At 44.1% G+C, this 22,530-nt stretch overlaps 1 protein-coding gene across 3 annotated transcripts in view; it reads right to left on the bottom strand.

Moving 5' to 3' along the window:
• The window catches only part of LOC138491108 (probable cation-transporting ATPase 13A4), a 1,567,030-nt gene that overhangs the window by 736,260 nt on the left and 808,240 nt on the right, over nt 1-22,530 (bottom strand). For all 3 annotated transcript variants that reach the window (XM_069617430.1, XM_069617431.1, XM_069617432.1), the window contains exon 10: nt 19,719-19,889. In XM_069617430.1, the coding sequence (XP_069473531.1) occupies nt 19,719-19,889 (171 nt within the window). The remainder of the gene's footprint in view (nt 1-19,718; nt 19,890-22,530) is intronic.

Genomic DNA, 22,530 nt, shown 5'->3' with positions numbered 1-22,530 from the left:
CATAAACAGAAAGAACAGCAGGAAGAACAAGCAGCGCACTTATCATTTGAACCAGGCCCCAGCGCACCCATGGGTGACAAATATGCTGAAAGACACCCACATCACCAACATTGCAACTTCCATGCTACATTAGAATCAATGCAGCATTACCATAATCTACAAAACACAAGAATCCCTGATTAAAGGCTTGCAAATACCTATATGAATTAACATGATCCAATTGCGAAGTGTGAAGCCATGTTTCAGGAAAATTACAGCCAAGTTCATTTTTCTCACTGAACACCAGCTGCAGTGGGGATTCGTGATGCCTTCATCAATGCTCCTCACAAACCCACGAGCAGCCAAGGTCGCACAGTAAGATAAGATTGCTTCCCTTGAACGACAGTGAACTCGGGCAGGCAGAACATTTTTTAATTCTTAACAAATATGAGTAAGCCATGGCAGAGCATCCGGAGCCCAGTGTGTGTGTTTTTTTTTTCTCCTTTTCTTTCTGGGAACAAAAGACATTTTCGCAGGACTCACACACCATTTGAAACATAATTGTAACAAGAATGGCTCAGCTCTGGCCAATGAATACTGAGAGCCCAGGGGCGAAAAAGCCTGTTTCAGCTAAAAACTGATGGGAACAGATTCATACTGCAACAATTTCAGAGTTAGGTAATGGGGGGTGGCGCAGCTAAACCAACCCACTGACGCAAAAGTCCAATGTCCAATTATCAGGCTCTCTATAAGGGCTACATAGGTAACCTATTACTTAGCAGCCAATAGCAGGATTTCTGGGAGCTGGTCCAATTCTGTGAGGTCAGCCTGCAGTGTATTACAAAGCTGGCTTGCAATCCAGCCCCGGGGGAGACGGCGCCTGGACTTTCGATGTGCACGAAGCTCTGCGTGTTTTTTTTTTTCATTTTTGCTGCCCAGAAATAAATGCAGTTTGGAACATGTGGCTGCCTGCTGGGGTCTCTGTTGCGTTCCTGTGGGCCAAATGGGAGATGTTGGGGTCTCCCATAGCTGCTGGCCCCCCACAGCCCTGGTGGCGGTCCAGCTTCTCCCCAACAAGTTTGTGCCCTCTGTGAGGCTCATTGCTCATTGTAAGACATGGGTGAATAGGCACTGCCTGCCTGCCCTGCATTGAACTGCACTCCCTGCCGCCGACTCAAGGAAGTTGTGGGACCCTCGCCTGCACCTGAAGACCACTGGAAAATGCGTAACCGGCTAAAGGCATCGGGGGCCACTTGGAAATACCCCGCTTGAGGGCAGGTGAGAGCCCTGCAGGAGAAGGGGTCCGGTGAAGCGCCTTGAGGGGGTGTCCAGTAGCAGAGCAAGTGCCAGTGCAGCATAGGAAATGTAAGTACAGGTTCAAGCAACCAACAACATGGGCTTTGAGGGGAGGGTGTGATTGTGTGGGGTAACAATGGGCAAATGTTTCAAGTATTATGATGTATTGTTGATCAGTATGTTGCAGAAATGTTTTGTTTGGGTAGAAACTGGGAGGAGGTATTGTAAATTGGGTGGTGGGAGATTGTACATTGTCGCAAAAAATTTAGCATATTGGTGGTGATCGGCACGTGAATTGTAGTTGGGACTGGAGCAGTTGCAGTGGTCCCTTCTTGTGTTTATGAGGATATTGGGTGGGGTACTGATTCCCCACATATAGGTCAGGAGTGTCGCGCTGGTTGGTCCGGATGGCGATTTCATGTACAGGGGTCTGGATTTCCTATGAATTGATGTTGTAGGTCAGTGAGTAGATGAGGTTCCCTGCTAATTGAGCGTTTTAGTTCAGTGAGTGGATGATGTTTCCCCGCAGGAGGTAGCTAGATTGTTCCCGAGTGCTGAAGATAATTGGCTGGTTAAGCTCCCCTTGTGAGGGGCGTGTCACACGCGAGGAGACACAGCGTGCGCAGTCCAATTATAAGAGTTTTATTGTGGTTTACCTTGTTCCAGTTGAAACAGGAAGACAGCTGTGGGGATTGTGGGGTTTTATTTTGGGATATTTGTGGGGTTGGAAGCAATGGGTTATTGTTCTGTGTATGCACATTTGTCTGTTCATTTGTATTGTGTTTTTAGTTTGGTGACGTCACCTTTAGATTGATACACAGGATACTGATTCTTGATGGTGAGGAGATGGTGGTGTGGTTTTAGAAAAGAAGAACAGGTGACCCAGAGGCGGTCGTTGGAAGACACATGCGCAAGATTGTGGGGGTGTGCCGGAGAAGGCAATTTGGTGAAGATGGGCTGCACTTGGAGTGCACTGGCTAAGGTGCGGAGCCAAGAAGGCTCACAGAAATTGAAAACATGTTCAATTATCTTCTTACTTTTGCTCCCTGAACAGCAGACTATCGAAATTTTCAAACTGAGGTGAGGTAAAAGATATCACACAATAGAGAAATGACTCCCCTTCACCTGTTGTGTAGCACACAGCTTCCATACCAAAATAAGTTAGTAAAGCATAGTGTGCAAAGATTCAAAAGTACTGAAGGTAAATAAATAAGACCATGGCTGGCCATAGGCAGCTTCTCCAGAAACGTGCAGCAATCGCTAATGGCACACATGCATAGCACTTACACAGGAAAGAAGCTGGGAAAAAGCACCTGGCTACAGTTGAACCGTGTGCACGAAGGGAAGGGAAGTGGCGAGGAGTCAGCAGACGCTGAACCAGCACTAGCAAAGGGAAGACGGGACTCACCCTTCTGCACCTCTGGGAGTGTAATATTTGATGACACAGATGGTAAGCAAGGAATGAATTGCATGAGAGAACTGAAAACAGCAGAAGGACATTTAAACACCACACATACACACAATCACAATACACTAAAGAGAACAAACAGGAAGGTGTGGAAAAACCCACTAGCAGCACCGGAGGGAGCGAGGGAGGGCTGCAGTGCATGGAAGCAGATTTGAGGGCACAGGTACAGAGGAATTAAATTTAAAGGGAAGATAACGGGGAGGTGCAAGGAGTAACAATAGCAACAGAGAGGGGGTAGAAGGAGCACAAAAGCTTGACTGGGCAGTGCAAAATGGAGGGAGAAGAGAGAGAGAGAGGGACCACGAAAAGTAAGTGCAGTGCGAGGAGAGAGAAAGGAAGAGAGCGGGGGAACTGGAAAGGGAAGAAAGGGAATGGAGGAGGAAGGATGCGAGGGGGATTATGGGAAAAGAGCGTAGAGAAGGGATAGATGGCAAGGGAAGGGGTACAAAAGCAGGAGGATGAACGAGCAATAAAAGTGGTAAGTGAGTGGGTTGCACTTGAATGGGAAGGGAAGAGATGGGAGGAGGAGAGAAGGAATGAATAAGACATAATAGCAAAATATGATAGAGGATAAGTAAGGGGTGGTGCAGCATGCATGGGGTTATGGAAGGGAGGCAGAGAATGACTGATTACATCCTTAACAACGTTGCCTCCTAGTATTTGGGAAGCCATCTTTAACGGGACCATGATCCTTTGGTTGCGATATTAAAACTAAAATCCATAGAACCTATTCTAGAGCCCCCAGATGGAAGAAATGCCCCATTAACGTTGCACAATTTACTGTTTTTGAAGTAAGCTATTGAGAATCATGGCGCTGAGCTTTAGAGCCCTATCGGTAACACGCATGCAGTGGATGGGATGCAGAATAAATCCGACACCAAATAATCGAACCAACTCAGGAAGATGGCAAAGTATTTCTATTTTAATATCAATTATCTAAAACAGGGAGTTACAACGGACATCTACGGATGTCGTACAAGCTTTCTCGTATATTTCATAAATAATCACACCTTTATAATAAAATGTCATCATAAGTGATGTCATACTACGTGGCAAATAAGAAAAACCTAAGAGAGTCTGTGATACTTTCAAACGGAACATCTAAATATACTTTCTATAAGGGGTTGGGTTGTGATATGCTCTCTACTGTCAGGTGGACAACTTGTGCCCTCCTCTAGTGCAAGTCATCTTCCACACTATTAAGTACACGGTATACCATTGACTCTCATTGGCTCTCAAACTATAAGACCCTTCGTTATACAGACTTCTACAATTGGTTGCTAGTCTGGAACATTTGATTCACTTAGCAGCATGTAAGCTCATACCCCAGTGCTAGAAGGTGGACATGACTTTACCTCCCAACCCAATTAGCCCAACGTCACTCATCACCCATGCCTTCTGCCAAGAAGATTGTCTTTGAACTTGGCCTCATAATGTATTCTCATTTCTAGGAATATAAGGGAGTGTGAGCATGCGCTATCATAGTTCTAGAACTGCATGCCCAACTCTATTTCCATCCTTGGCTCACATGACACAGGACCACAATTTGGTAAATTTTGCAGTAATTAAATGTCTTAAATGACTAAAACATGACACGCATGGTGTTCTTTCTTTGCACCTTAACAAGGAATGATTCGGCTTCTCACGTTTACTGCCTTGAAAATAGATAACCGGCCTTGACTTGCTTCAACTTTGATACCAGGCCAAACAGTTTCACCATTTAAGTCTGCAATCTCATCTAATTTCTTGCAGCGACACAGCTCTCGATCCTTCTTTCTCTGCGGGTCTGAGTGTACTAAATTCATGACACTGATGTCCAGTTTCTATGCAATGGTGGCTTCGCTTGCAGTCTATTCACTTTGTATAGCGAGCTTCTAAGATCACTTAGTCTACTTGCGTTGCTGCATCTGTACAGTTATTGAATAGTTTGCATTCTCTTCAGTGCGTCATACACACACAATCTTCTTTTCTAATATGAAAGTTTACTCAATTCTTATCTTCGTCATCAGTTTCAATAAAGTCCACACATTCTTTTTAATCAGTCTTCTTCAGTGCGTCACTTCTCATCTCTTGTGACGTCACTGGCTCCTCTTTCGCTCTTTCTCATATTCCTTTGAGGAGTTCCTCCATCAGATTGTCATCTCTCAGAGGATACATCTGGTATGGTTTTCTCAGTGGTATATTCACTGTGATATGGTCACAACTGCTGGTGTCAAGGGTGGCACAATCTCAGGCTCCCAACATACCGGAAAGAGGGGGGCAGGACTTCCTGCAGAGGCATTCGGCTGCTCCTCTACACTCCCCCCTCTGGTTGATCCATCAACAACACCTTCACTGGTCTCCGCACCTTGATACCTTCTCTTGAAGAAGTGCTTCTTCGGAGGCCAGATCTTCATCACTCCCTTCAGGGAACCAGCTGATTTAGTATGTTCATCCACACTCCAGGTCATGTAACTGCACTGTCCATTTGGATTACAATAGACCCATCATACCACGTACTTCTTGTGATTCTTTGGATACAGGAACTTCGTTCCCTCAGGTGCTGCAATGCTGGCCTCTATGTATTTTCTGACTTCTTCATCAGTCAACTCCTTAGGTCTAAAACCAGATTCAACATTGATCATGATCTTCATTCCTACTGCTTTCTTTGCTGTCTTCTTACACTGTGCAATTATTATCTTGATTATACAAAATCCAAACATCACCATGAGCAATAATGCTCCACGGAATTTGAAGATATTTGCCATCCATTGTGGAATCCATGAAAATATAGACCAAAACAACTGTCATCTGTAATATCTTCTGTCTCATTTTCCTTCCTGGTATGCAGGTTGGTCAGTAGCGTTAAGGCCTCTGTCAAGGTTCCATTCTCGTCATCGTGAGAAGGTGTGAAAGTGCAACATGATCGCCCGATTTTGGCGCAAACTCCTCCTTCCATTGTTGTGATCATGTTAAGAACATATCTGTTCTGGAGGGTCATCATTCCTATGGTCCTCAGCTCTTCCTTGATTGCATTGAATCCCTTTATGGTGGTGCTGATTTTCTGCAGAAGCTCCCATCTGGTAATCTGCAACAATTTAGCATTTGCCATCGTCTGGATCCCAGACATGCAGATAGTTGTAAATATCGAAGCAGTCTTGCTGAACAATCTGTGCTCATATGGAATAGCCTCATATGTGTCTATTGATCTGGCTGAGAAATAATTCTCTCTTCTTGTTCGATTGAGAAATTCAAGCAATCTTCTCTTTCTTAGATGGGCATATACCTTTCAAAATTCTCCAATGTTCAGGTCACTCTGAGGAATCACTAATGCTGGAACATGGATAAGCACCAAGGAACACGTTCCTCCCCAATCCTTGGGAAGCTTCATGTAGGCCCTAGGCCCACAAGCCCAATATCGATCCATCAAAACGGCTGTCCCTGCTCCCATTCTGGAAACGTCAACTGTAGTTTTGCAGCCTATGTTACCTCCCACACGCTTCTTTCCTTCTCTTCAGAAGCACAATGTCACATTTGGCAGTGGAATCACAACCATTGGACCTGATTCATCTTCTACCCATGTCAGAAGTTTGGCATGCTTGGCCCATGACTTCAAACATCCATTGTTTACTCTTTGTACTTTTTGCACATATTCTGGCTTCAATAAATGAGCTGCACAGGACATCAACACTTCTTCCATCCTTTCTTGGACTTCACTTATCCACAGACTAAGACTTCAGTCCATTCCCAACATCCAGGTGATCCAGCTATTTCTGTCACATCAGGGCAGTTCATTTTCTTCATCTCTTCTATGAACACTTAATTCTGTCCTGTCCTAGGATACGTGAGCATTTTGCTCTTACATGCAGGCTCCTTTTCCATCCATGTAGTCTTGATTTAATCATGTTGGAATGGAAATGGCCATTTCGATCTCCATCACGAAGTAGCCCAAATTCCTTGCAATTGTCCTCGAGTCATGCATGCTGCAAGTTGAAGAGAGCATCTGGCATTGTGTTTTGGAACTTCTCTGGAAATTAAAGTTTGTGCAGCATTCATGGCATAGGGTATGAGAGCACAGGCGTAACAACTCTCTTCAGACGTTCTCTCTCCTACACTTTTCATGTGCTGATGCCATATGTTTTGATTTAAATGTGCTGCATTGTCTATGTAAGTGTTTATCCCTCATTATCCTCCTCTATACTTCTCTTTCGTCTCCCAAACATAAGGGTTGCGACATATGGAAACAGTTCTAAAGCAGCTCTGATATTGGGGGACATCACAAAGGTTTCTATCTCAGTGGTAATGGGCAAGTCAACAGCAGTTCCCACAGTGGAAGGAACCATAATAGCTTCTGCCTCAGCAGAAGTACTAATATAGTAGAGACTGTGAAAAATGCGAAATAGAAATTCAAAAAGTGTGATCGTACAGGAATACATTATACACCAAAATTTAAGTAACCACCTTTTGTGACATTTTGACACTTGTTGCTCATCTTCTAGAACTGTGTCAGCTTTAAAATGTATCACTTTAATATACTTTACCAAATTAATGTACACCTGCAGTTGCAGTATCTGTTCAATGATTGCAATTAACAGCCTTTTAATCACAGAGCAATTTTTAGGATCCTGTAAAAAAGTGCGAACATCAACGTCTCTTCTGGCAAGAGCAGAACAAGCTTGACGGATAAAAACAAAAACAGCAAGCACAAGCCTATGCACATCGCTGTCTGTGAGAACCATATAGGTCTACTACTTAGAACAAGTGTGCACCAAGAAATGAATCTGGATACTGAGCTTGTTTCCAATTCTTGATCAAAAACTGCCATTTAGGCATAACTTCGATACGTCAATAATTTTCAGAAGTTCATGTTTTCAGATTCCTAAGACTCTCAGCAAGGGTTTGCACTCCTGCTAAAATATCTATGAGTGTTCATGTGAGCCTTAGTCCAAATGCAAAATCTGCATTTATCAACTAGTCGCCTTATCGTCCTTCTTGATCATCGATCGAGTCTGCACACACTGAAATTCTTCTTCTTGTCTTGCTTCTGGATTGGTAATGGTTGGAGGGTTGGTCTCACCTTTGTATATTTTCATGTCACCTAAGTGTAGCTAAGCTTGCCTGCCTTAGACTTTTACTGCTAAGGGGGTTATATTTTCAACGCAAAAGCGCAAAATGGGCCATGGAACCGTGGCTCGTACCACTTTCTGGTAAAGTTTTTAATCAGTACAGAATCTCCAACAAATAACTTTGGTGCCGAAAAAAGGTTCACTTGATCCGGTTGCTGAATTGTCTTCATCAGTGTTCTAAGACCGACCCGCCTGACGCTTGAATTGATCTGAAATAAGACAGATGCTTGATGTCATACATGTCAAATAGTCATTTAATTAATCACCTAACATTTTAGCTGTACTCTGGGCATCACTTCTACTTCTAGACCGAGGTACAGGAGGTTTTCTCATCCGTCGTCATTTCACTAGTTCGTGGGGGGGTGAGATGATGGTCTGAGCCAGGCTGATTCCATGTGGCATACAAAGCTAAGGGTAGGCATTATAGCCAACCCTTCTTCAGAGTCATCTTTATCTTAGTAATCCTTTCTTTAAGGAGGCCGTTGAGTGTCTCACATGTACTGTTTGCTTGCAGGTGATAAGCAGAAGAGAACATGTGTTTAATATTTAATAGGAGCCCTATCTGTTCAAACATCTCATTAACAAAATGTGACCCATTGTCGGATCTCAACACTTCACGCACACCTCATTGTGGAAAGACTTCACGTACTAAACAATTAGCTGTGCAAGTGGCATCAGGGTGTGTACATGGACCTGCCTCGATTCACTTAGAGAAGGGACACAACACCACTATCAGATACCTGTATCCATTACATACTTGCAGCATATCAACATAATCAATATGTAAATGCTGAAAACGACCATTTGTTTGGGGTATTACCCCTCTAATTGTTCTCAGTGTATACCCAGCAGTACATTTCGAAGCACAATGCAATTCACTATGTAGAATGCAACGTGCTCTAATAGATTTGGAGTGAACCAGTCTTCTTTAATCGTAGCAGCAAGACTCTCCCTAGTTACAAGCGCGGGGTAATGAAGTTGCTCAAGTGTGACCTTTAGTAGAGCTACTGGCATCACCGGCTTTCCAGTGCTATCCTATCACCATAATGCTTCGGTGGGGGGATAAAGAACCCCCCTTCATTTCCATAATTGCTGCTCTTCCTGTGGTGCACTTCCTTGAATCTCCATTAATTGAGTCATTGGTAATTTATTAAACCCTTCTTACAATATCATGGTCATGACTACCTTTTCCTTAACATTCAGAGTATCGAAACTCAAAATATCTGGAGAATATGCAACTCTTTTGGCTTCTACATCTGCAGCTTCATTCCTGCAAGAGACAAAATATGTTCACTTAGTGCGAGCTGTGCACTTGTCGACCGATATGACCGCTGAGAGTTGTAGTGCCTTAATAAGGTTGTCCATTAAGGATGTGTGTTGCACTGGAGTGCCGTCCGCACAGAGGTAGGCCCTCATTTTCCACCATGCTAACCCTGCGTGTATGGTTGACGTCACATAGGCGGAGTCACTGTACACTGTCACTTCATGCCCTTCGTGTTTCTCAAAAGCAACAATTAGTGCCACTAATTCTGGCGCTTGTGCTGAAAAGTAAGACTGTAGCCTTGCGCTTGCTACAACTTCAAATTCCCTGTTTAACTTGTGCCTTACTACCGCTGCGCCAGAATGTCTCTCCCCACTAGTTTGTTCTTTTTTGTAGAAAGAGTATTTCCCCTCCTGCTAAAGCATTTTCTTTCACACAGGGTAGATCATCATAAAACTGAACATAATTTGCACAGTCATGCACATGATTACCATCAGCTATTTGCTCAGCTACAAACATGGCAGGATTCACTATTTTGCATCTTACAATTTTAATCGCTGGGTTTGAAATCATTACCTCATAGGCTGATGCTCTTGGGATGTCAATGTACCTTGGAGTTCTCTAAAATAGTAAATAGAGCATGCTCCACGAAGAGTGTCATAGAGCAGCCCATCACAATACTTGTAGACTTCTCAACTGCAAATGCAGCGGCTGCCAATGAGTGTTTGTGAGGAAAGGTGTCCTCTCATAACTGGGTCTAAAATCCTACTGTAATACGCTAAAGGCTTGTACCCCAATGTAGTTCTCTGTGTAAGTATTGCTGTCATTACTGTCCCATTTCTGTGCAAAAACAAATAAAATTCTTCAGCATAATTGGGGATTCCTAAAAAAAGCGTTGTACAAATTGCTTTTTTCAATTCCTCAAACCCTTCCTTCACTTCTTCAGTCCATTCTATTTTCACCTTATCCACTTGCACTTTCTTCAAGGCTTGCAATCGGGGTCTGATGTATGAACTGTAATCAAACACCCAGGCTCTAACATAGTTAAATAATCCTAGAAACTGTTGCATCTGCTTCACAGTATTTGGCTTTGTGGTTTTCATAATCGCCTCAGCCCTTTCAGGTGTCACCTTTTTCCCTCATGTGAGATTAACTGCCCAATGTATACAACTTCTTCTTGACAGTATTGTAACTTCTCTTTGTCTACTGTGTATCCTTTGTCTGCTGGAATAGTCATGAACTGAATCAAAACTTGTCTGCACTCATTTTACTTAGTGCTACAAATTAAAATGTCATCTACAAACTGTATCCCCGCACTCTTAAGATCAATATTGCCTAAGTCCCTCTGCAGGACTCTATTGAAGATCGATGGAGACTCACAGTACCCCTGGAGCAAACAAGTGTGTTTCAGTTGAGTTTGGCGGAACATAAAAGAAGTCAAGTCTTGTGAGTCCTTGTGCAATGGGATCAAGGAAAATGCATTTTTCAAATTGATCACAGTGAAATATCGAGCTTCCACTAGGATACTGCATATTATCGTCGCCGGGTTAGGAACTAAAGGAAACTCTGCTTTTATGATCTGGTTAATCGGTCTCATACCTTGTATAAGTCTACATGACCCTCCTTTTGATTTTTTGATAGGGTACACTGCAGTTACACGATTCTGAAGGCACCACAATACCTTGTTTCATCAGTGCTGAGATAGTCTGAAATATACCCTCATCAGCTTCTCGAGAGATAGGGTACTGACTTTATCGAGGTAAAATTGCCCCTGGCTTTAGTTTTATTATGACTTCCCCTATTCCTTTCAACAGACCCACGTCATAGGGGCCTGTGGTCCAAAGGATACATGGCACCTTTTCAAAGTCTTCTTGAAAATATGCTTGGCGCTGCCACATTATTGCCATTCGCTGTGGGATTTCCCTTTTCTCTATTCTTATCCAATATGTGATGCTCATAAAAAACACTACCTCATCTCCTGTTTGGTCTTCTCTAAACATGTCATAAGTGATGTCAGTCAACCTATACCCTTCTTCGAGAGTGATTACTGTTCTCCATGGTCTGCCCTCATTGTCCATTCCTTCAAGCATCGCCATTTCCCTTCGTACTATGGCTGCTTCTACCTCTATAGGGATTGTCTGTCCACCCTCTTCATCCATAGGTATTTGTGGTCTAAACAAAAACTCTTCAGGTATTCTTACAATCTTCCCCACTAAGCCAGGTAGCCATGTCAGTAGAATGCTCACTCCATACAAGAAAACATCTGTCTCTACTGGAACACCTCGCAGAGCTACCTGCCCCGTGTACGCCAGTATAAATTCTCCCACGTTTAAGTAGTGTATTCCTGGAGTGGAACACTCTATCTCTTGGTCAGTGAATGAAATCGCCATGTTAAGTTTAGTCATCAAATCTCTTCCCAGAATGTTAACTGGTGTCTGTCGCAAATATAACAAAGGAAGAGACATGTCACATTCTCCTATAGAGACTTATAATTCATCAGTAAAAGGAACTTGACTTGTAGCTCCAGAGAACCCTTGAGCATTCATGGCAATTCCCAACATTGGATATTTTCCCTCACGTATACACAAACTAGTAGCCCCAGTGTCTACCAGAAAAAAAAGGATTTGCCTCCTATCGTCAAATCAACCCTTGGTTCCTCTTGGGGTTCTGGTGTCACAGATAGTACTGAACACATCAAGTCACCCTGTGAGCTGTCCTATTGTGGGAATAGGCATATTCCCATTCCTGTGAAAGGATTTCCTCCTACCACAGTGGCACCTCCTAATCTGGGTGTCAGCACCTGTTCTGTGTTTGCACATTGCTGTATCTGCATGGGGGCTTGTTACGACTGTCCTTGCAGTGGATTAATTTGCACTCACTCTGGTTGTTGTACCAGCTGCACTCTCAGCGCTTGTGTCTGATACAATGTCTGATCTTGGGCATACCCTTCTCTTGTCTGTGTACTATATGTTGGAAAATAAACTGTTCCCCCCTCTTGAAAATGGCCCATTCTGTACATTCTCTTGACTCCCACATATACGTGCCGAGTGCCCTGACATCCCACAAGTCCAGCATACTGGAGGTGCTCGCCCAGCAAGTCCTCCTTCGTTAAATCCTCCCTGTATGTTCTGATTCTCATTCTGTGCATTCTGAAACCCACCTTGATTATTTTGGAATCCATCTTGCCCTCCTCTAATTCCATACCTCTGCCCCGTAGCACAAACCCATACCCACCTTCATCCATCGGGCGCTGATTATTCGTCTGCGATGCACCTATTGTTTATTGGATTCCCAATCCTTCTCCACTTGTCAATACCGCCCCTTCTATGGCATACTTCGACAATTTCTTCTGAACTAACTCAGCTTCCTCGATTTTCCTAGCCTCATCTTTCTTCTTATTTTTCTCTTGTAGCAGCCGACAGTGATGCACTATTGTCAACTCTATCTCAGGCCATGGTTTTGCCACCTGTTTCTTCATCTATCTCTGTACTGGCTCAGGCAACTCCTGACATAAAATGTGCTAAAATAATGCCATTGTTTTTTCCCATGTCTCCCTCATTTCAAGTTGCCACCGTTCTTGAATATCCTGAATATATGCAATATGGTATTCATCTTCCTTCATTTTACACGTCATAATTGCACCCATATCTGATGTGTCAGGATATTGTACCCTGAGAGCCCTCCAAACAGCTGCTCTGCATTTATTAAACGACGCTCCATCATGCACTGTGTTCTGTGCTGTCACACCCGAGTACCCTGTTCTCCTCCATATGTCATTAGTTTTGCCCCTCAAGAATAGCTGCCAGGAGACCCTTAATGTCCCGTTTGGCCAATTTATTTCCTCCTGTCATTTTTTCTAACTTGTATATTAATTTGCTAGTGCCCAAGTCAAGCTCCGGAGCTTGCACCTTAAATTATCCTTGTCCATCTGTGGCCATGAAATATACTGTGGTCTTGCTCCTCCTTTTTAAAACAAGGGAAACTGTGTAAACCCCAAACCGGAGTCGGCTCCCATCGTCAACCTATCCATGGCAGGGACGATCGTCCTCGACCGCCTCCTTGATGGTAATGATCTTAATCTGCTCACATATGGCAGCAATTCTCCCTTCTCACTATACAAAGGTCCTCAAAGACGCTCTGGATATGCTATGGGATCTGGCATCCTATCCTTAGGTTGTTCCAAATCTGACCATCTCACTTCCTTGTCTAACTGCAGGATTTCTTCGGGGGCACATGCGTTCCCCCCACCTGCCTCGAGGATGGACTCTCTGTCCTTGTCAGACATTTCTTGTCCCCAAGAAGTATGGCTATCCTCCCCTTCACCCTGTTCTAAGTTCAGTCATCTTAAGGATAATGCCCTATGCTCGAGATGGTACGGATTTTCTTCTTCACTTCGTAGCTGAAATGCTAGGGATTGATCCCTCATCCCTCGACTTCCTTAGTTACTATCTTCCTTTATTTCTTGATAGACCTTATTCATCCTATCTCCGATGCTTCCTATATCAAAGTTTTCTTCTTACAATACTATTCTAGATGCTCCTGATGTTGCTTCCTTTATCGGAAGGAACTCTTCTATTCTATCCCATCGTATTGCTGGGCTTGGCCCTGATGGTTCCTTTGGACTAAGGCTAGACTCAAAATCCTGCTTCCTCCTTCTTCGTTATAGATCTTCATCTAATTCCCTTCATTTTCTTGCCTCACTTCTAATTATGTCTTCCTCACCCCTTTGTTCTTCTCGCCTTACTCCTGCCCTCCTTTCCTCTTCCTCTCTTTGCCTCTGTATTCGTTTATCCCTTAATTTCTGCACTTCCTCTTCCTTTCTCATTTATCCATGTCTTCTAGCGCTCTCTGCCTATTGTCACACTTTCTTTGCTCTTCTGCCCTTTCTTCCTTTTTCTCTTGCTCCTCTTGATGCATCTGCTCTCGTCACTCCCTGCTCTTTCTTTTACGCTCATCTTCTTTCCATCTCTTCTGTCATACTTTATCCCTTCTATCTTGTTCGTCCTTGTCTTCCCTTTGCCTAACTTCATCAATGCTTTTCCCATCCAGTATAAGTAACATTTGTCCTCCCATCCATTTGTTCTGCACAAGCGTTACCTCGTCAACTTTATCCTTCTTTCCTTTCCATCTCTTGATCTCTCTTTCTATTTCTGTTGACACATTTGACCGCTCACGCTTTTCTTCTTTGTCTTGTATGAGCTTAAAGATCTTCTCTCTTCTCTTATTCTCCTCTGGACTATCATCACTGCTATAAGCGTGCCGTTCATATATTGGATTACTATACCCCACTGCCGCTTTCAGTTCTTTTAAAGGGTACAACCCTATTCCTTGCGTACTAACGCCTTTCTCTTCAGGTGAAGGCAGGGGAGCTGAAGGCTCAACACCTTCCTCCTTACGTTGACTAAGCATCTATTCCTCAAGTGATGGATCCTCTCTCTCTTCCTGGTACATTTTCCAGAGCTGTAAACTAGCTAACCTTTTTTCTAATTTCTTCCACATGTTCGTAGCGTGCATGTATTTGGTCATATGTTGCAGTACCGCTTTTGACATTGATCCCCCTTGTGGACAGGGCATGAACATTTTATCTGCCGCGCCTTTCACTCATTCCGCACTATACTGTTTGAGGTTGGGCATGTGCTTTGGCAGTATCTTGCATAAGTGCATAAGAGGAGTTTCTCCAATGCTGACAAGTTTCAATTGACTCTCAATACTTACCAGATTTGTTAAACAACCTTTAAATCACTTTCTTCCCAACACCTCAAAATAACAAATATGAGCAAGCACCATCAATCGCCGCTTAAGCCTCTAATTTCTAAATTAGCTATCTCTACCTCTGGACTGGTACCAACCTCTCCACTAGAGTATTTACTATAGCTTCTCAATTCTTTTTTCAATAACTTCACAACCTCTACCACTTCTTCAATATTTCTACTCATCAAACAAACAGACTAGTCGACTTTACACATTTAAATAAATACTATGGTCACACTTGTCTTTTCTCCCTTGTCTCTATTTAAATACCCTGCATAGGGTTTAAGACGTCACCTTACACAAACCTGTTCATGCGTTATATGTTTCTCTCTACTCCCATTGGAGTTTGGGACACCTTCTTCTGTAGCTTCCTTGAGCCAAGTCTCTCTAGGCGCTATCTCTATCTTCACACTATTTCCCATCACTCAAAAATGATCACAATCCCATCCCCTTAATTTGCCATTCTCCTTAGTCTACTCACCATTCGTTTGTCAATTACCTCAAGGCCTTCAGTATCGTCTCCTCCTCCAACCAACCACTTCACCTTCCGTCCACAGAGCGCCCGTGGAAACCGAGCAGGGATTTCGTCATAAGGGGGACCTGCCCACCGTTTGACTCTACTTGCAAGTTTTCTATTCGACCGCTCTCCACCGGAAACCCTGTAATCTTCCTGCTAGATGGCAGAGGATGTACGGTCATCCGAAGCTCTGGAGCTGAATGAGTTTGGAGCTTTTAACCATCCTCTGCCACCACGTGAGCTTTAGAGCCCTTTGGGTAAAACACATTCAGTGGATGGGGTGCAGAATAACTCTGACACCAAGTAATCAAACCAACTCAGGAAGATGGCAAAGTATTTCTGTTTTAATATCAATTATCTAAAACAGGGAGTTACAACGGACATCTACAGACGTCGTACAAGCTTTCTCATACATTTCATAAAAAATCACACCTTTATACTAAATATGTGTCATAAGTGACGACAAACTATGTGGAAAATAAGAAAAACCTAAGAGAGTCTGTGATACATTCAAAGGTAACATCTAAATATACTTTCTTTAATGGGTTGGGTTGTGATAGGGTCTCTATGTATGTATGTATGAGAGGACAGATCAAAGAGACCCCCCCTCCCCTGCAGTCCCCTCCTTGTGATGTCCATGGCTCATCAGGGGCCCCTCTGCCACCAGGGCCCAGGTGGTGGATGGACCACTGGCCGACACAACGACTAAACATACTGTATTAAGCTAGGCCCAGGAAACCATTTTGAGAACCAGAACGCCATCCTAGGACATGACTCCTTGTGCGCTGCAGCACGGCCCCCACCTTTAGAGAGTCCTCGTCTACCCTGTTGCCTCCGCTCCCTGGCGGATCCGCTGAAAGCCCGTTCCCACGACAAGTCGGACATGAGCTAGTGTTAGAGCAAACACTGTATCTTTCACCTTCCGCAGTGCATCATTATCCTCAGCGTGACCCGGGCAGCGGGACTGGCTTGGAAAATAACTGTAAATCGTCCTTGATGAAACAAAAGCCTTAACCACACACCAAGAAACTGCTCAATACATATATACATATATGCAAATATTGCATTTCAATGATACCCCTCCGTGTTAAAACCCTACAAACCCTGTAGGAACCGAAGAATGTGTCAGTGTGCGAACACATGACCATAATACTCAAACCCCCTCAGTATGCGCACACACCCAGGGCCCCTAGCCTCCTACTATGTGCTTCTCTAGGGGCAATGTAAAGTGAGTGAAACCAAATGCTTATGCCATGAATACCCTGATGCTATTGTGAACTCATGTAAACAAGATACATAGAATGCCATCAAGTGCAAATTTACAGGTTTAATGTGTATTACTGCTGTCAAAAGTGTTGGTCTGTTGCTCCTGCGTGCTCCACCAATCCTAATGCTACCTCGCGTATCATGTTTACAGTGTGATGCTAAAATTGCTAATATTGCAAATACTTACCCTATAGTGACTAATGGAGTTGCAGATATAGTTAACGAATTCTGAAATTAATATATACTGCTGTCAATGCTATAGATGTGTGACCCCTTAGCCAGTTTATGTTATGCGAATCCCTTCGTTTTACAGTTTGCAGCTTGCTAGAAGACTATCACTGTGGGCATATCCAAGGCCACCTCTCCTCCCTTCCCATTGAAGCCTGCCAGAGAAAGCAAAGGCCTGAGCGACACCGCCTCACCTCCCCCAATTCGGCTGGAGCCGTTTCAGGCATTCATGATTCCCCCCCGGAGCTCACATAGCCGCGAACAGCCACCTGAATTATTTACAGCCCAGCAGCAAAATCCGGCCATAACCAGAGGCCAAAGGTGCCCCCTCATAGGTCCCACGACCCATCAGCTCACCCCAGATTAATGACGCTTGTAAAAGAAGACACCTAATATTGCACCAACATTGTATAAAGGCATCCGTCATGACTTCTAACGAGACCCAAAGCCTGGACAACTTACCCCATGCCCTGAGACCCGACCCCGTGGCCCATGATACCTAGTCAACCGGATAACAGCAACCCCGTATTGATGTATCACCAAAGTACCCTACCTAATGCACATTCCTCCGGTGCTATATTAACCTGTAGAATAGCCTATTGTAGGATTTACAGGACAACTGACATGGCAGCATTGAATGAATGGGGTGTGCCTGGCCCTTAGGGCAGAAAGCCAAGAAAGACGTCCATCAATGACACTGACCACGCCTGACGGATGAGCCCAGCTGACCTGCCCACCGCACATTGGCACCCGGCGGTGTCCACCAACCACGGAGAGACGCATCACGGCTGCACATATAGTTAGTCGACGCCATCCAATCCCCATGTACATGTGCCCCCTATAGTGTGTCAGTGCCTATGACGCTTTTTGTAAATAAAAACGCCTGTCTTTGCTATTGTCAGACACAGCGCTCTCGGAGTTTGCAGAGTTCTTGCCCTATTTTGACTTAGATAAAGCCTCCCTTAAACTCACCCGCACTTGGTCCTAGCCTTATTCCCATTCGTGGGAGAGTCCATTCTTGCCTCTCATTGCGGGGAGGGTCATGCTATCTGGGGACGCTCGCTTTCAAGACATTCAAAGGTAACATCTAAATATACTTTCTTTAATGGGTTGGGTTGTGATAGGGTCTCTACTGTCAGGTGGACAACGTGTGCCCTCCTCTAGTGCAAGTCATCTTCAACACTATTAAGTACACGGTATACCATTGGCTCTCAAACTATAAGGACCTTCATTTTATGGCCCTCTACAATTGGTTGGCATGCTCGTGCCAATCTGTAACATTTGGTTCACTTAGAAGCACGTAAGCTCATACCCAGTGCTAGTAGGTGGACATGATTTTACCTCCCCACCCAAGTAGCCCAACATCTCTCATCACCCATGCCTTCTGCCATGAAGATTGTCTTTGAACTTGGTCTTGTAATGTATTCTCATCTCTGGGAATATAAGGGAGTGTGAGCACGTGCTACCATAGTTCTAGAACTGCATGCCCAACTCTATTTTCATGCTTGGCTCACAAGACCACAATTTGGTCCATTCTGCAGTAATGAAATGTCTTAAATGAATAAAACTTGGCATGCATGGTGTTCTTTCTTTGCACCTTAACAAGGAATGATTTGGCTTCTCATGTTTACTGCCCTGAGAATTGATAACCAGCCTTGGCTTGCTTCAACTTTGATACCAGGTCATACAGCTTCACCATGCACAGCTCTCGGTCCTTCTTCCTCCATGGGTGTGAGCTTACAAAATTCAGTACATCGATGTCCAGTTTCTATAAAATGGCAGCTTCACCTGCAGTCTATTCACTACCTATAACCAGCTTCTAATATCACCTAGTCTACTTGTTTTGCTGCATCTGGACAGTTATTGAATAGTTTGCATTCTCTTCAGTTCGTCATACATGCACAATCTTCTTTTCTCACATGAAAGTTTACTCAATTCTTAACTTTGTCATCAGTTTCAATAAGGCCCACACATTCTCTTCAACCGGTCTTCTTCACTGTGTCACTTCTCGTCTCTTGTGACGTCACTTGCTCCTCTTTCACTCTTTCTCATATTGCTTCGGGGAGTTAGTCCATCAGATTGTCATCTCTCCGAGCATACATCTTGTATGGTTTTACCTTTTCTCGACTATTCGCTGTGGTGTGGTCACAACTGCTGGTGTCAAGCATGGCACAATTTCAGCTTCTGCATTCAGCTGCTCCTCTGCAGGGCTGTGAACTCTTACTTAATGTCTTCCATATTTCTGTGTGTTATGACAGAATCCAATTGATCCTTTAGGCTTGAGACTGCACACTGATAGACATCTGGTGGTACCTTTCCAAGCCACGCGTGGGCATTGATGCGTGTCACTTGAACATGTGTGACATATAGCCTTCAAGCATTAGCTCCCTTGAAAGGCAGATGAATAATTCATGCCACACTAATTTAACACAAGATATGTACCAACATATAGTGACAACTACATAAACATTAGACCCTTAACAACTCAACTGATACCTCCATCCGGGACACCTTGCATACCTATAAAGCACTATGTGTAGACCAATCAAAACACAGAAAGTCTACTTTAGAAAATAATGTATGGGCCACGTCACATGGTGAAACAAATCGCACCTGTCGAATTTCCTGTGCTATTAACCCTCCTATTCTCAAACTCCTTCAGCAATCCAAATATTACTTTTATACTCGCATGTGCTTCAAAATAAAGGCAGCCCGTTTCAAACTATTTCTTTATCTTAACACACACAAGGAAAAAGAACGATGTCTTTCACAAGCACATAAAACCATTCAAAGACAGGATATCAAAAGATACTAGAAGCAAGAGAAACTGGTCATTCTGTAACTCACCGGTTCGGAGAACCACAGCTTTTCCTGGGCCGCGGCCAGACCCCGTGGCCTGTAGGATGTTTGTGCCACAGAAGAGGACGTGCCTCTTGTAATCTTCTCCACTGTGCGTCTTCCAGGAAATGGCGTCATCCGCGTGTGGTAACGGCGTCTTCGTGACCGGGATGCTTTCCCCTGTAGGATCAAACATGTTGGTGTTACATATTAGTTTCATAACTCTGGCCTAACCAACACAATGTCACCTGGGAGTTAATCGCCTATGAAGTGTTTATTGATTCACAAAAGGAGATTTTTCAAAATGAACATATTTGCACAATAGTTTAACAATCTGAGTGTCCCTGTTTTAGCTCATTGAGGGAGGAACATATAGAGAAAGGGAGATCACAATGCTTTTATTTTGTGGACTGACTGCTGCACTCACTATTTTCTTGGTGGTGCAGCCCTTGTTGCCCAACAAGGGTTTGATCCAGCATCACATAGTTAAGTTCTTAGCTCTTGCTAAATTCAGCTCCTTAATTGAGGTATGGTGCCATGCTAGGTTATTTCGTGATGGTCACATGGTTTGGTGGTGTTTGATCGTCTGATAATTGATCCTGGCAAACTGACCGAAGAAAAAAGAAATACCTGAATGTGCTCAATTATCAGATGATCAAACCACAAACCAAATACACTTACACCAACCCATCCCCCCCCCCCACCCACTTCACTCCCCTACTTACCTTTTTCACCCCTACAGGCTCCTTTTTTTTTGGTCCGCCACCTCCCATGTTGACAAAGTGGAGCCACCCCTCCCAAGGCCAATGAATACCGATCATAGGGAGCGGGGGAAACCTCCACAACCCTCACTCCACATGTGCGGTATGTATTAGCTTAATTGTTCGTTTTTAATCGGACGAATGATACTGGCCGAATTCGGTCAAATGTAGCATTCAACCAATTAAAAAGGAACAATTATGCTAATACCAGTCACATCACTGTGGTCTACATTGTGTCACAGTTACATTGTTATTGTTGCTTTTATATGTACTGTTGTTTTTGAGGATGACATTTGTGCATATCGTTCTTTCTTATCGGCCGATGTGACCATCTTCCCATTAACTCTCTGCACCATTTTGGGACAAATTTGACTCCAATACATGGCATAGACAACCTTCCGAGACAATGTCCATCATTACACCAATGGGAGCTGAAGAATGTGCAACTTCATGACCTCACACAGGCAAAGGAACGAACCTCTGTGCACACACTCCAGAATAAATACAACCCACTAGGGAAGAAGGCCAAGAGATAGATAGGTTGAAAGGATAACAAGGTTTTACTCGTACAAAATACAAGTATCAGCAAAGCACTCTGCGGCTCGAGAGCGCTCTGACAAAAATGACATGAGCAGCACATTAAGAAGGTGCAAAGCATAATCAGTGACATCATTACCTACAGTAGAAATCCACACGGCTGGTTGGTGAGACCATGTACATGGGCCTGCTCCATAGGGGATGCCAGGCGCTTCTTTCCCGTCGATCTTGGTGCACGTGGGTCAACTGGGCTCATCCGCACGGTGAGGGTCAGGGTGAACATTAGAAACACTATCATTTAAGCTAAACAACAAAAAACGGTTATTCATCCATTATGTCAGGCACCTGGACATCACAGGAAAGGGGTGCCAGAGGGAAAGGAGGATAAAATGCAATTATGTCAACCCCTGCATTCAGGGCTTTTGTAATACTGCAGTTCCCACACCCACGGTCTCTCCCTTGGGGATTGATCTATGGTTTACCCTTCCCGGTACCTCATGCTACAGGAGATGTGTTGCTATTGTAGAGATATACAGTCATGCGAGCTTTAGATCTGTGGTTGGCACTTTAGAGAGGTTAGGACCTGGGGGTCGGGGTGTTGGAGTGTGGCCAGCTCTGGCCTGGCTGGGTGGGGGTCAGAGGCCCTCAATGGCAGTTCAGTGGAGATGGATAGAGTCACGCAGAGCCTGGTACTGTCTCACGCACTTCGCAGGGCACATTCCTGGAAGTGATACTAGAAATTTGCAACAATGGAGGGAGAAGAGGGAAATGGACTTCCGTGGGAACAGGGCTTGTGCGGAGCCAGCCTGGTGTGCTGGTAGCTTGGCACCTCTGTGTTAATGTGGGATGCAAGCGCTGCAGGCCCTCAGCATATATTTTCTGGGCCTAATACAAAATGGAGTCGCGGGAGAGGGATATGGCTAGTGCTATTCACCTACATCTAGGCACTACAGGGCCTTTGAATGCCCCCTCAGGGTGGGGGCTACTCCCCCCTTGTAGCTTATAACACTTTGTGTGGGGTTTGCATAACTTGAAAGTGCCCTAGCGGTTGGGATAGGCTAATTTCCATCCCAACATTCCCCCCTTTCATTACTTCTACAGTAAGAAATTCACCCCCATGTTTATGTTCATTAGCTTGTCTTTCTGCTTCTTCCCAGGCAGGGTTACCTTTTATGGGCATCCATGCTCTGCATACGCTTCGCAAACTTTCCCTGCGTTGCGCATACTGTTCTGGTGTAAGGGTCATGTATATGCATCCCCCATATCCGGCTATATCCAGCCAAACTTATTTGTAATTCTCGGGGTCAGGTGGGGGTGCAATAGTTGTGTGGTATAGAGTGACAACCCCATCCCCATGACTGTGATATATTGCAACCATACAATATTTGGAGAATTCATTTTGCTCTGTCTGTACTTCTACTTCTTGTGTGTCATGAGGTACCTTCTTATTATGACTATTCGCACTCGTCACCATCATCATTGCACTATTAGCTACTGCTTTGGCACAACAATGGAGACCTAAC

The sequence above is a fragment of the Ambystoma mexicanum genome, chromosome 10 (assembly GCF_040938575.1).
Source record: "Ambystoma mexicanum isolate Mex_15411 chromosome 10, UKY_AmexF1_1, whole genome shotgun sequence".
NCBI lineage: Eukaryota > Metazoa > Chordata > Amphibia > Caudata > Ambystomatidae > Ambystoma > Ambystoma mexicanum.
This window is presented reverse-complemented; position numbering and strand designations above follow the sequence as displayed.